The sequence below is a fragment of the Oncorhynchus mykiss genome, chromosome 18 (assembly GCF_013265735.2).
Source record: "Oncorhynchus mykiss isolate Arlee chromosome 18, USDA_OmykA_1.1, whole genome shotgun sequence".
In the NCBI taxonomy this organism is placed as follows: Eukaryota; Metazoa; Chordata; class Actinopteri; order Salmoniformes; family Salmonidae; genus Oncorhynchus; species Oncorhynchus mykiss.
The window spans coordinates 23,318,743-23,331,399 of record NC_048582.1 but is presented as its reverse complement, the minus strand read 5'-3'; the positions used below and the strand labels follow the sequence as shown (position 1 = coordinate 23,331,399).

Sequence of the window (12,657 nt, the reverse complement as noted above, 5' to 3'; positions counted from 1 at the left end):
TTCACACAGTTGGTTAACTGACTGTTAGTTGCACTGGAGAAAAGCCTCTGCTAGAATGTTAGCATGACCGCTACCGCTAACAGGATCTCAGGAAGGGGCCTGTGTAAGCCAAACACCAGATACCTGAATCTAAACACACTGACACTTTCTGAATTATTCAGTGGAAACCCTAAGATGTTTTTGTATAAAATATGAGGCACTTTATTGTCCATTTAGAATGGAAATGAAGTGTTTACGCTCGCTCACAAGACACACCATTGCTGGAAGCAGCGCTCCTGGAGCAATTGTAGGGCTTTAAGTGCTTTGCTTAAGGCCACAACGGCGATGCTTGCTGGCTCACTCTGCACCAGACTTTCCCTAAGATGAACCAGGAGATGATTAGGAAGTCATTAATGACACATACACTACAGCGCGTGACTGACAGTGTGAGTGAGTGAGTGAGTGAGTGAGCGAGTGAGAGAGAGAGAGAGAGAGAGAGAGCAGAGAGACCTACCCTGAGCAGGTCCACAGAGTACGGTGCAGGATCCCAGGCCACCAGTGTCATACCCTTATACAAAGAGCTGGTGTTGAAGCGATGTCTGGGCCGGGCCAGGATCTGCAGGGAGACAAATTACTGATCGCTGTACTGACAGTTCTCCAGCCCCCCAGGCTAAATGTAATCTTAGCTGGAACTGGAGTATTGGACACACAAATATGCGGCAAGCAATAAGAGTACATCTCACCTACAGTCCACCATGTACAGATCCCATACGCCAACTTTTCCTCTCCCAGTGATAGGTGTATCATGAAAGACTGACTAGATAAGTGTGGTAGTGCTGGGATAGACTGTCTTAGTGATCGGCCTAGCGGTTTCACTCAGCTCTAGATCAACTCAAATCATATTCAAAAAAAGGCAGAGTGTCAGTGATTCCACTGTCAACCAATAGGGGGTCCTGAGTACCAAAGAAAAGGTCACAGGAGGAGAAGTGGGCGACCTACCTGAGAGTTAATGATGCGGATGGTGGTCTTGTTGCCCACGTCATTCTCATAGCCCTCTGTAGGAGCAGCGTTGAAGCGAAGCACAGCCTCATGGGAATCTGAGTACAGGGTATGGACATTATCTGCATGCATCAACCCAACAGTACCATTAAAATGGCATGGTTTATCTACATAAGTAATGTGGCTGGTGAACGTCTCCCTCGAGTGCAGTGGTATTTAAACTTCTTCAGTGGGGACCAACATTTTTCAGCCAGAATTTCACAACCAAATTTAATGACACAACATTAAAATTTGTACAATTTGATTTTTACATAAACAAATAACCTTAAATTTCATTGCATTTTCATGTCTTATCAAAATGAAAATAAATACCTGTATTTTTATAATTATCTTCTCAAAAACATTTGTATATCGTCTCATTCAATAGTCTGAACTCTTCATTTTTTATAAATTATATATAAACACAGTACCAGTCATAAGTTTGAACACCTACTCGTTCAAGGGTTTTTCTTTATTTTTTTTACTATTTTCTACATTGTAGAATAATAGTGGAGACATCAAAACTATGAAATAACATATGGAATCATGTAGTAACCAAAATAGTGTTAAACAAATCCAAAATTGCCACCCTTTGCCTTGATGACAGCTATGCACACTCTTGGCAACTGTACCGGCAGACAGCGTGTTTGGCGTCGTGTGGGCGAGCAGTTTGCTGATGTCAACGTTGTGAACAGAGTGCCCCATGGTGGAGGTGGGGATATGGTCTGGACAAATGGAAATTTAAATGCACAGATATTGTCGTGCCATTTATCCGCCGCCATCACCTCATGTTTCAGCATGATAATGCATGGTCCCATGTTGCAAGGATCTGTACACAATTCCTGGAAGCTGAAAACATCCCAGTTCTTCCATGGCCTGCATACTCAGGCATGTCACTCATTGAGCATGTTTGGGATGCTCTGGACCAACGTGTACAACAGCGTGTTCCAGCCAATATCCAGCATCTTCGCACATCCATTGAAGATGTGTGGGACAATATTCCACAGGCCAAAATCAACAGCCCCGATCAACTCTATGAGAAGGAGATGTGTCTCGCTGCAAGAGGCACATGGTGGTCACACCAGATACGAACTGGTTTTCTGATCTACGAACTGGTTTTCTGATCCATGCATCCACAGATGCATATCTGTATGCCTAGTCATGTGCAATCCATAGAGTAGGGCCGAATGAATTTATTTCAATTGATTTCCTTATGTGAACTGTAACCCAGTAAAATCTTTGAAATTGTTGCATGTAGCGTTTAAAAAATAATAATAATAATTGTTCAGTGTACATGTAGTCTTGGCTCTGGTAAACTACAATATTATACTCATCATGACGCTTATGAGTCACTAACCAAACTCCAACACTAGAGAGCGGCAAACCCTTTCCTTTGGAGGTCTGATCTTACGGGCTGAAGTGTCACTTGTAAAAAGCTGCCTGCATTACTGTCACGGCTCTTCCTCCTCATTTCAAGGACACGCGGGCTGGCTACTCACATGAACAGATACATGAGGAGTGACAAGCCAGTCTGATGCGATCAACACGAAAGGCTACTGAATGAAAACAAAGCAGAGTGGTCTAAAGATCCCCGTAGAGTAAGCCAGGGTTCCCATTCACACGCACTGAACGCGGAGCAATTTCTATAGGCGTGAGGAACTTCCCAGCTTCAGAGCTCTTAAGGGTAGAGGCCAGTTCAATTCCAAGGGTGAATCAAACCTACCAAAGCCATACACTTATGCAGTGATGAAGACGAGTCTGACAATCAGCTGTAATAACTTGTACAGTCAGTCTGATTAGTAGTACTAACTTGTTATTAGTTAGGAGCTTGAGTGTAATATTGCATTGTCTGTCTGTCCAGACATGCTCTTCATTTCATGTGAATAAAGGTCAACAGTCGAGCCTCAGTTCCTGATAAGCTAGCCTAGTCTCTGTGGAACTAGGGTCAGGAGAAATGTGGTCGTCAACAGAGGTTGAGGTGAGGACAACAGTTGAAGAGACCACTGGGACGGGGGCCAGAGGGGCCCAACCCAATAACACTCCAACTGAAGCCTTCACCCACCTCCCCGCCTACGAAAGTTCTGGGTTCAGGCCGGGCCAAGACCTGCCCAGCAACAGAGAAACTGTTTATCTTAGACATACAAGGAGATGACTCTGCCCAGTTAGAAGGTATACTTTTGTGATTATGTGACTTGTATGTTGTGTTATGCAGCTGCAACATCCTGCTGGGTGTAATAAATCTAGTTTGAGCTTTACTTCCATCTAGATTTATACCAGAACTTGGCAGCTGTGTCTTTATTTACATTGGAGCTAACAGTTACGTTATAAATCCTGCCGATGTTCGGAAAAAAGTGTATCACCTGTCCTACAGCACTCACCAATTTCTCTCCCTAAGGAAGAGTTGAGGATAGCCCCGGCCGAGGTGACCACCGCACACGACTTGAACCTTGACCCCTGGCCCCAAAGCTGCTCCAGAGGTCGTGGGGGCACTAGCCTGTCCCAGCCCAGGCCAGAGAAGGGTTGCTCTGTCCCGTCCAGTGTCCTCAACCTGGCCTGCTCCTTCAGTTCACAGAGTACATCCCTCCTGCTCTGCCTACCCCTGCGCAGCCCCCTGTAGGCCACGTGGTGCCTGTTGAGATGCAGGTAGTCCCTCATGGACTTCTGCAGGTGTGGAGCAAGCATCCCCGCTGAGGCAATGCCCCTCCGGAGCCACTGGACCACTGCCTTGGACTGGGATAAGTAGTATTCGTCTCTGCCCCCTCTCTTCTTCCTCCTCCTCCTCCTCCTCCTCAGGCTCTCCCTCCTAATCTTCTCTTCCCTTTCCTGATCTCCCACCTCATTCCAGACCACCTCACCATTCTGGTTCAGCTCCAGGGCCTCCTGTTTTCCCTGTCGGCTGTGGCTGGGGTCCTGGTTGGCGGGGGAAGAGGAGGACGACACCTCGAGAGGAGAAGCCCTGATGCCCGATGGACTGCCCTGGATGGAGGCCAGACGGCGGGTCTCGGTGTGGGTGAGCGAGGAGGGCAAGCGGAGCTCCACGTCCCGGGGGTCCAGGAAGTGGGAGAGCAGGGCCAGGAAGATGAGGAGCCAGGCCAGCATCGCCACCAGAACCAGCTGCCTCCACTGCTTCATGGTTGGGGTCATGGTGGAGGACCTGGGAGACAGGGTGGGGTGCAGCTGGGGTCCTGTCCCGTCAGTGATCCCTAGAGGCCGACCTGGAAGTGCTCAGAATGAGGCCTAAAAAGAGATTTATTTGTTTATTAACTTTATTAGTATAGCACATTTTCATACAATAAAGTGGATGAGCAACTTCAGTAGTACAGGCCCATGTCATACAACACAATGCATCTGTAAGTGTAAGCACTATAATAGCTTAAGGTCTAAGGGCCCGGGGCTGGGTTTCTACTAAGCTAACATATGGAATTGTTTTAAGAAGGCAATACTAAGATACAGGGATTCTAAATCCGATAGCTAAATGTAAGTAGCCCATATATATATATATATTTGATGAAACTTTGAAATGTGACTATTAGCCCATAGACAAGCACTGAATAACACATTCATACATGGCAATACAGATGCGGAAGGCCAACATTAGTGGATACAGTGGATTGAGATGCATCCCATGCAAAAACACAACAAAAAAACAGATATCTCTAGCTTAAACAGAAATTTTGATAGGGATTTTTGTATTATGGTAATTAGATTTTCCGCAGGGTCGCGGACAGAGAGACATAAGAAACACTACAAAGACCAGGATGGACACATCTCCCTTGTTGAAAATGCTTCCTCCCTGCCCTTCTTTCTCCTCTTTGAAGTTCTAACGGAAGTGGACTGTCTTTTACTTTTGAGACATGAAAGCCTTCCTCTCTCTCGGACGTATCCTGCCCGTGTCAGAACTTTCTACTTAAAATAGAAGGTGCTGATTACTAGTTTACCAAGCAATGGGGAAATGTAGAATAATAATCCAATCCTTCCTTCCATCTATCCTCGTATTCACTCTTTGATCCTGTTGAGGTTGACTGTAGCTTTGACAGCATTGTGGCCCTGAGTTGGTTAGGTTAGGTCATGTCTGTTTACATTCTCTATGGGCAGGAGCAGAGGATGGGTTGGGGAGCTGTGCTGTACCTCTCCCATGTACCACAGTGAAAACAGAGCAGACAGACTATGTTTTTCCACACAGTAGAAAAAGCTTAATCATCCACAGTGGGACCTTGTTTGTGAAGTGAAACCTGAGGTAACGTGATGTGCATCGTTTCAGGATATTTCTGAGCAAAACGTAAATTGGTGTGCTCACTCAGGGAAAATGTGTTGTCCAGAGAAAATATTGGAATGTGTCCTTCTCCGTTCACCACTGTGCCACGTTCTTTTGCAGGTGCAGCCAATTCTTACCACCCTGTCCATTAGTTAGCCCAATGGGGGGGCTGGGGGGGTCAGCAGTCATTATAATAGCAGGTAAATGTAATCACGGGCTGTGGCACGCAGGAGCAGAATGCTCAGTGTAGCTCTCACAACAGCACTCGCTAATTAATGACGTTTCTCCAATTTGTAGTGGAATTGGCCTCTGGAGTCTTTTCTAGACTAAATGGAGAGCCTTGATGTTTTCACACAGCAGTGGTAGAGACGGAGCCATCACAGCTGAGTATTAAGCTAAGAATTACTTAGGTTTAAAAATAAGCTCAACTGGATACCTTAATGAGGCAGTGAATGAACAGAGAGAGAATGCCTTCTATGCCATTAAAAAACAAATTCAAATTGAAATACCAATTAAAATTTGGCTAAAACTAATTGAATGTGTCATTGAACCAATTGCACTTTATGGCAGCGAGGTGTGGGGTCAACTTGCAAAACGAGATTTCATCAAATGGGACAAACACCCCATTGAAACCCTGCATGCAGAATTCTGTAAGATTCTCCTACATGTCCAGAGGAAAACTACAAACAAACAATGCATGCAGGGCAGAATTAGGCCAATATCCACTAATTATAAAAACTCAAAAAAGAGCAATTAACTTTTAGAAACATCTGAAAGACAGTGACTCCCTCTCATATCAATACCAAGCCCTGCAATGCCAAGAGCTGAGCAAAGAAAAGAGTCCCCTCATCCAGCTGGTCCTGGGTTGACAAACCTGTTCTACTAACACACTGAAGCCTCAAGACCAGAACATCCAATCAATCAGAATAAACCAAATTACAACACAGTCAAAACAAAACTACATTTCTTATTAGGAAACACAAAGCTAAATGCAGTGCTATCTGGCCCTAAATCGACAGTACACCGTGGCTAACTATTTGACCATGGTTACTGATCAAAACCTTGACAAAGTACAGACTCAGTGAGCACAGCCTTGCCATTGACAAGGGTAGACACAGGAAAACCTGGCTCCCTGTAGAGGAAAGGCTGTGCAACCATTGCACAATCTGAGACAGAGATGCATTTCCTGACGAAATGTCAAAAATATAAAACGATTAGAGTGTCATTTCCTTCAAAGGTCTTTCCATCTCCTCCAGTGAGCCAGTGCAGTGAAGGCTAGCGTGAATGACACGGAAGGTTAAACTGAAATAATAACCTCTATCTGCATCGGGAAACGCTACTGAATGGTGGGAAATTAAGGTGATGAATTTAAATTCCATTGGGTAACCCACTGGCAGTATTCTGAAGAGAGAAGTCTCTTCTTTGTTCCATTCAATTGTGTTTAAACTAGGCTACTAAAGCAGGCCCTCCATTTCAAAAGCAGGATTTGAGTGGCATTAGTATGGCATGGGAGAAAAGAAAGGAGAAAAAAAAAATAGGGCTTCCCAAACCTTGTTTTTAGCAAAAGACACCATGAATGAACTCTGCACTGACATCTCCACAGGCACTGACTATATATTCCTCACTACAAAGCCTGGAAAGCTGGCTGCCCCCCCCCCCCCCCCACCCTTCCTAATCAGGACACAGGGGTCAGAGGTCACACGTCTGTCTCCAATCAGATAGAGACAATCTTGCCCCAGGAGGAACACAATTGGCCCTCTGCTTTCTCTCCAACCAGACACTCACAAATTGAACTGGGCGAGCACGAGCGTCATTTTCCTGCCTGAACGCAGTGCTGTAGCAACAACCTGAACACAGTGCTGTAACAGCAATAACACAACGATCCATCAAACACACATTAGCTAAGTCAACACATAAGAACACACCAAAATCCTCTCCCCACAGATACACCCAGATCCTCTCCACATAAAAACAATCCATCTAGACCCTGACGGTAATGTCAAGGTGTAGGCGAAAACAGAAACAGCATGGCTGAGATAGACAAGGGAAGCCAAACAACAGCTGTGGATGTTTCCTCTGTGCCTCTGAGATGACTGAGATGATTCATAAAACCACATCTGAGAGAGGGGGAGATAGAAAGATGAAAAACAGAGATAGGGTCTGGTTCTGCCTTATAGCCAATCATAGACATAGCAGGTATTATGTTCTAAAGTGGAAAAGAGACATCTTCAGCTCCAGCCTGGTTGGGAACGCAACTGACCGCTGGCCCTCTTCACACACCAGCTGGTCTCACAATGGGCCACGGGGTTTGGCACATGGCTCCTGGTCTCTCCAGCAGTGCCCACGCACACACAGTCATGCAAACACACAGGCAAGCGCGCACACACACACGCAAACCCCCCCCCCCCCCCCCCCCCCACACACACACACGCAAACTCACACTGGCACACAGTGTGACACACACTCTCTCTCTCAAACACACACATACACAGCCTGTAGAAGTCATTCCAGAGAGCCAGCAGCAGGAGGTCTCTCCGTGGAGAGATGATATCCCGCCTGTCCTGTTTCTGCTGACAAAATGCCTTCCTCCATCTTCAATGACACGCCTCGCTAAGCTCCATCTTTTCTGTTATCCTCTTCTCTCATGTGCTGCTGGCCTGTTTAGAAAACGCTCCTACATTGCCATTGTCATGGCACATAATGCATACTGTATATGCATAATTATAAACTGGTTGGTTCGAGCCCTGAATGGTGATTGGCTGACAGCCGTGGTATATCAAACCGTATACCATAGGTATGACAAAACATTTATTTTTACTGCTCTAATTTCATTGGTAACCATTTTATAATAGCATTAAGGCACCTTGGGGGTTTGTGATATATGGCCAGTATACCACGGCTAAGGGCTGTATCAAAGCACTCTGTGTTGCGTCGTGCCTAAGAACAGCCCTTTACCTCTTGATGTGGTGCATGACAAATGCTCTTGATGTGGGAGGAAGGTAAATGTAGCTTTGGCTCCTGGCTAAAGCACCATTGAGGGAGGCTCTCTAATAACCATGGCAGGAGGGGAATTTACAGTACACGTTATACCACCAGGCTTATCTACCCTGCTACCTCTCAGCTCAAGTCACATGTAGAAGACAGAGACTCAACGCCCACATGGCTGCAGGAGAAAAACTTCAAGAGGTTATTTTCAAGCAAATGGAGTGGTGTTTTGTGTTGGCTTGCGATTCCCTTATCTGTCAGTGTTTCTCCCTCGATAATATTACAACTGACGAGACAGCAAACACATGCTCTTCACTGTATCATGATAATAAATTGTACTTAGTTACAAAGTACCCAGAAACTTTCATGTGACTATGGGGGGGAACTACTGTAACAGTACTGTATGCTACCCAGAAATATTACATTGCAGTTTTCATTTGACAGAAATCCTCTCCACTTCCTGATTTGTGCAGATATCACACAATGCATGGATATAAAAAGTACACGATAACATCTGTGGTCAGGAAGGAGAGCAAAGTTCCGTGTTTGTTTGATGGGAGCTCTAGATTAAAGAAAAATGAGTCACACATATGGGTTCCCAGGGGAGGTGTGGTGATCAGGTCCTACCTCCTGTGACCCGGTTTTCATGCGATCTTTTTCCCCAAAATGGATGTCAGTCTCAGGACTCTCAGTGCCTCCAGAGCAAAAACCACCTCATCCTGAGACAGAGAGGCTGACTGACTCAGCTCCAGTGTTCGGTGGTAATGGCAACTTATTAACATTCCCAAACATCCTGAGGACCTCGTAAGTCTCCCTGCGGATTCAAATGAAAAGTCTGGGATCCACTGTGGTAACATAAATGATACAGGACGGAACGAAGAGGTCTTTCTTCTTACCTTTTTGGGGGCAAGTTGGTTAGCCTATCACAAAAGAGTAAGTGTGATAAAGGCACAATGTCTCTTCTTGTGTGGACCAGTTTTATCTAGCCTTCAAACTCACCAAGCAGTTGTTTCCAGTTTTGCATTAAAAGAGAGGAGCAAGACATCAGAACTCTCTACTCGAATGGCTTTAGGGAGAGAACCCCTGTTTTGTGTAGCCTAAGCCTCGTGACCGAGTCTGTGACTGAATGAAATCTCATAACAACTACTGGCCTATCTTACGCAGGCTGGCACCAGACGTGACTCACACAGCATGGGCCAGGGGGTTCAAAACAACAACAACAAAATCAAATAGGGGCTATTCCACAGTAACAGAATGATGCTGAACCATTGATTGCCAAGTTAAACAACCCATACAACTCAATGCACTACCTTCAATTGGTCGCATTGATGAGAGCCGCACCTTCTACATGGTCACCTGACTCAACTGTTATAATTGATACATGGCTACTTGCAGTGAGTATTATATTTATTGCGTTCTGAAGTTTTTGGAATTTGCACTTACTCAGGTGGTAAATTAGCCCCACATAAAATGTGCCTATGATATTAGTGCACATAAAGATACCGGAAAATTCATCTGTATTGAACAAAAAAAGAAAGAAATAAGACATTTCTGGGGCACTATTTTAAAAATAACAATAGCCTAATTGTTAACCCAAAATGCACGACAATCATTGGATTAGGCTGCACATTCAAATCCCAACATTAAAATATGAAACACCATCTCAGTATTCTTTTACACTTTTTAATAAAGCACCGAATTACATTAGATGATGAAAAGAAAAAAGAAAAAAAATATATACATGTATTTTGTATGACGCAGAATTTGTTTTGGGGGTGAGTCCAAATCATGGACTGGTGCAACCAACAGAAAATCCTAGTGGCTCCAGTTCCACCAGGGGAAATTGTCAGTCTGGAGTGTGATGTGTGATCAGTTACTTCCCAACCCGGGCTACCATACTGTCCTACACTACTTTTATTTACTGTCCATGATTGGTTTAGATTTGGACTGACCAAACTTCAACGTCCATGGAAGTCCGGTGTGGGTCAGAGTTCAGTGGGTGAAGGGGCTGGATACAGTAAATGGAAAGAGAGGGGGCTCATGGGTAGGTGTCAGTAAGAGCTGGGAGAGGTGACATTAACTGGAGAGACAGGGAGACAAAGAGGGAGGGGTTGTCCAGACTGTTTTCACACTCTTGGTCTGACCACCACGTGACAGAAAGAGAAAGAAAACAGTTATGAGCTGAACTTAACAGTATGCCAGTGGAAGAGAAGACAGTAGCAGGTGACCCAACAGTGGTTTGTGACTACTATGAATTCCCATTGCAGCCAATTCAGTTTCAGTCATTCTGAGTTGTTTTGTAATTGTCTTTTACTGATTTATTAACAGAATTATGTGTTTGAATCACTTAATAAATCATAAACCAAATTGATATCAGTAAAAACCTACAGCTAATTGATAGGTCTACCTTTACTTGTTAATTCTGTGATCTTCCATTCTCCTCCGTCCTCATCAGGGAGAGAAATTATAAAATATCTTAAAGATTTGTGGGTTTTTTGGTAACAGAATGACAAGACACTAGGCAATATTACTTAAACTTACAGAAGACTAATAATTTTTGCAAAACTACGTTATGAATGTAGATATTAGTTGGCAGGGGCCTTTACTTCAACGTTATTGTGTTTTGATGCATTTCTAATTGCTTATAAAAGACTGTCTGCTAGATGTTATCGAAAACCCTTTGTCCATCCATTAGGCTAGAAATCAAAGCCTTTGGTTTAAAAAAGTAGATACGCCTTCATTTCTAAAAATATAGATTATGAGTTTCATGTGACACCAAATTTGATGTGCTCATGGGGCATTTTACATGGAAATGCCCTATACTGTCTGGAACAAACCATGGAGCTTTCAAAAAGCACCCAGAAATGAATTCATGCTGTATCTTGCAGCATAACGCAGGAAGCTCGTCTTCCAACACATTTCTGTGAAGGTGTTTACTTAACATTCTAAACTGAATGGTTCGAGCCCCGAATGCTGATTGGCTGAATCCTGCATAAGAACAGCCCTTAGCCGTGGTATATTGGCATTCATTGGCTATATACACACGACACCTCCTCTGGCCTTATTAGGTAACACACCACATGGCGAGACAAGGTGTTCTTTACCTGCATGTCATTTTCTCACCAAATCCCCAAATTGCAGCTACAGCGATACGCACTTGTGTAGATCTGAGAGAATAGGAAAATAAAAAGCAATTTGGTGACAACTTCACCCATTATTAGAGAGCAAAGAGGAGCTATTACCTTACTGACAGCTGTACCGATCCAGGGTTAGGCGGTAGGGGCTATGGGTTGATTTAGGATTGGGTGTTTTAACAAAGGGCTGCAATTGACACACACACACACACACACACATACATATACACACACAACCACACACAAAGGGAGGGATACCCCATTCCCAACACCAGGTGTTCACAGGTGTCCAGTAATTAAGATGTCAGGACTGTGAAAGGTGGCTGAACAGACTGGGCCTGGGAAGGGCTATCAGACAGGGCTGCAAGACTCGGTCACCCTGCCTCTCACCTGTCTGTCTCTCTATTTAACATGTGCAAGTCCATCTGCATAGTGTAGTTTATCATGTCCAAAACGTAAAATAACATAGTAAAGTTATGAAAAGATGAGTCAATATAGTCCAATGTGTGTATGATTCGTTGTAGCCAAGTTGACTTTTGAGAACCAATATTGACTCAAATAAAAGCCTTCACATGGCAGCTTGTGTTGATCCTCTCAACACTCAATAGGTGTGCTGTGGGATAAGTTCACTGCAGGAATGAGGACTGTTACAAAATATTGAGAAATATTCAAATTAGACATTAAGAATATAATATCACTGGCGTTTTCAGCTCGATGGGAACCCATATTTTTGTTGTAGGTGAAATAGGCACACGTTGTTTTGAACATGTTATTAGGATGTAGGCAACTTTGTAATTCACGCTATATTTCGGATAGAAGCCAATGACAATGTTTTAACCGTTCATTCTGCATGCCCCCTTTTCCGTGGCACAGTTTGAAACCCATTGTGATCTCTATATAAGCGTCCCTCTCATCACAACCCTCTGTTTGAAATACCCATGGCATCGTTGATTGCTCTGTCTGGTACAAAGATGTTAAAAATGCCTTACCTGAGCTAGTCAAACGCTCTTACTTCCGGCGAACATCGACATTTCTTCAGGTTTAGATCCGAAATGCAAAGACTAAACGGAATGCATGCTTTCGCGCCATCTTCAAAGAAAGAGGCAAGTTGCAATCGAACGATATTCAGTGCTGCTCGACAACACACTATAAGATGTGTAATGTGGCGTTGTGGTTCTTTCAATTGAGGTATAAAAGAGCCGTCCTTCCTCGATAATTGTTTTGGGGTGAGAGAGAGAGTAGGGTGGGCGGGGCATAAGTGAATGT

General features: G+C 44.2%; 1 protein-coding gene across 3 annotated transcripts in view; it reads right to left on the bottom strand.

The window, feature by feature from the left end:
* Positions 1-12,657, bottom strand: part of LOC110495849 (beta-galactoside alpha-2,6-sialyltransferase 2) — a 23,799-nt gene extending 11,142 nt beyond the window's left edge. For 2 of the 3 annotated variants that reach the window (XR_002469480.2, XM_021571320.2), the window contains exons 1-4: positions 12,381-12,655; positions 3,396-4,254; positions 979-1,076; positions 494-595 (exon numbers count right to left, since the gene is read on the bottom strand). Coding sequence is in view for 2 of the 3 variants with exons in the window: in XM_021571320.2 (XP_021426995.2) it covers positions 494-595; positions 979-1,076; positions 3,396-4,161 (966 nt within the window). In the remaining variant the exon portion in view is untranslated. Of the gene's footprint in view, positions 1-493; positions 596-978; positions 1,077-3,395; positions 4,255-11,361; positions 11,425-12,380 lie in introns of all 3 variants that reach the window. The other variant, XM_036952288.1, reaches the window with a different exon arrangement.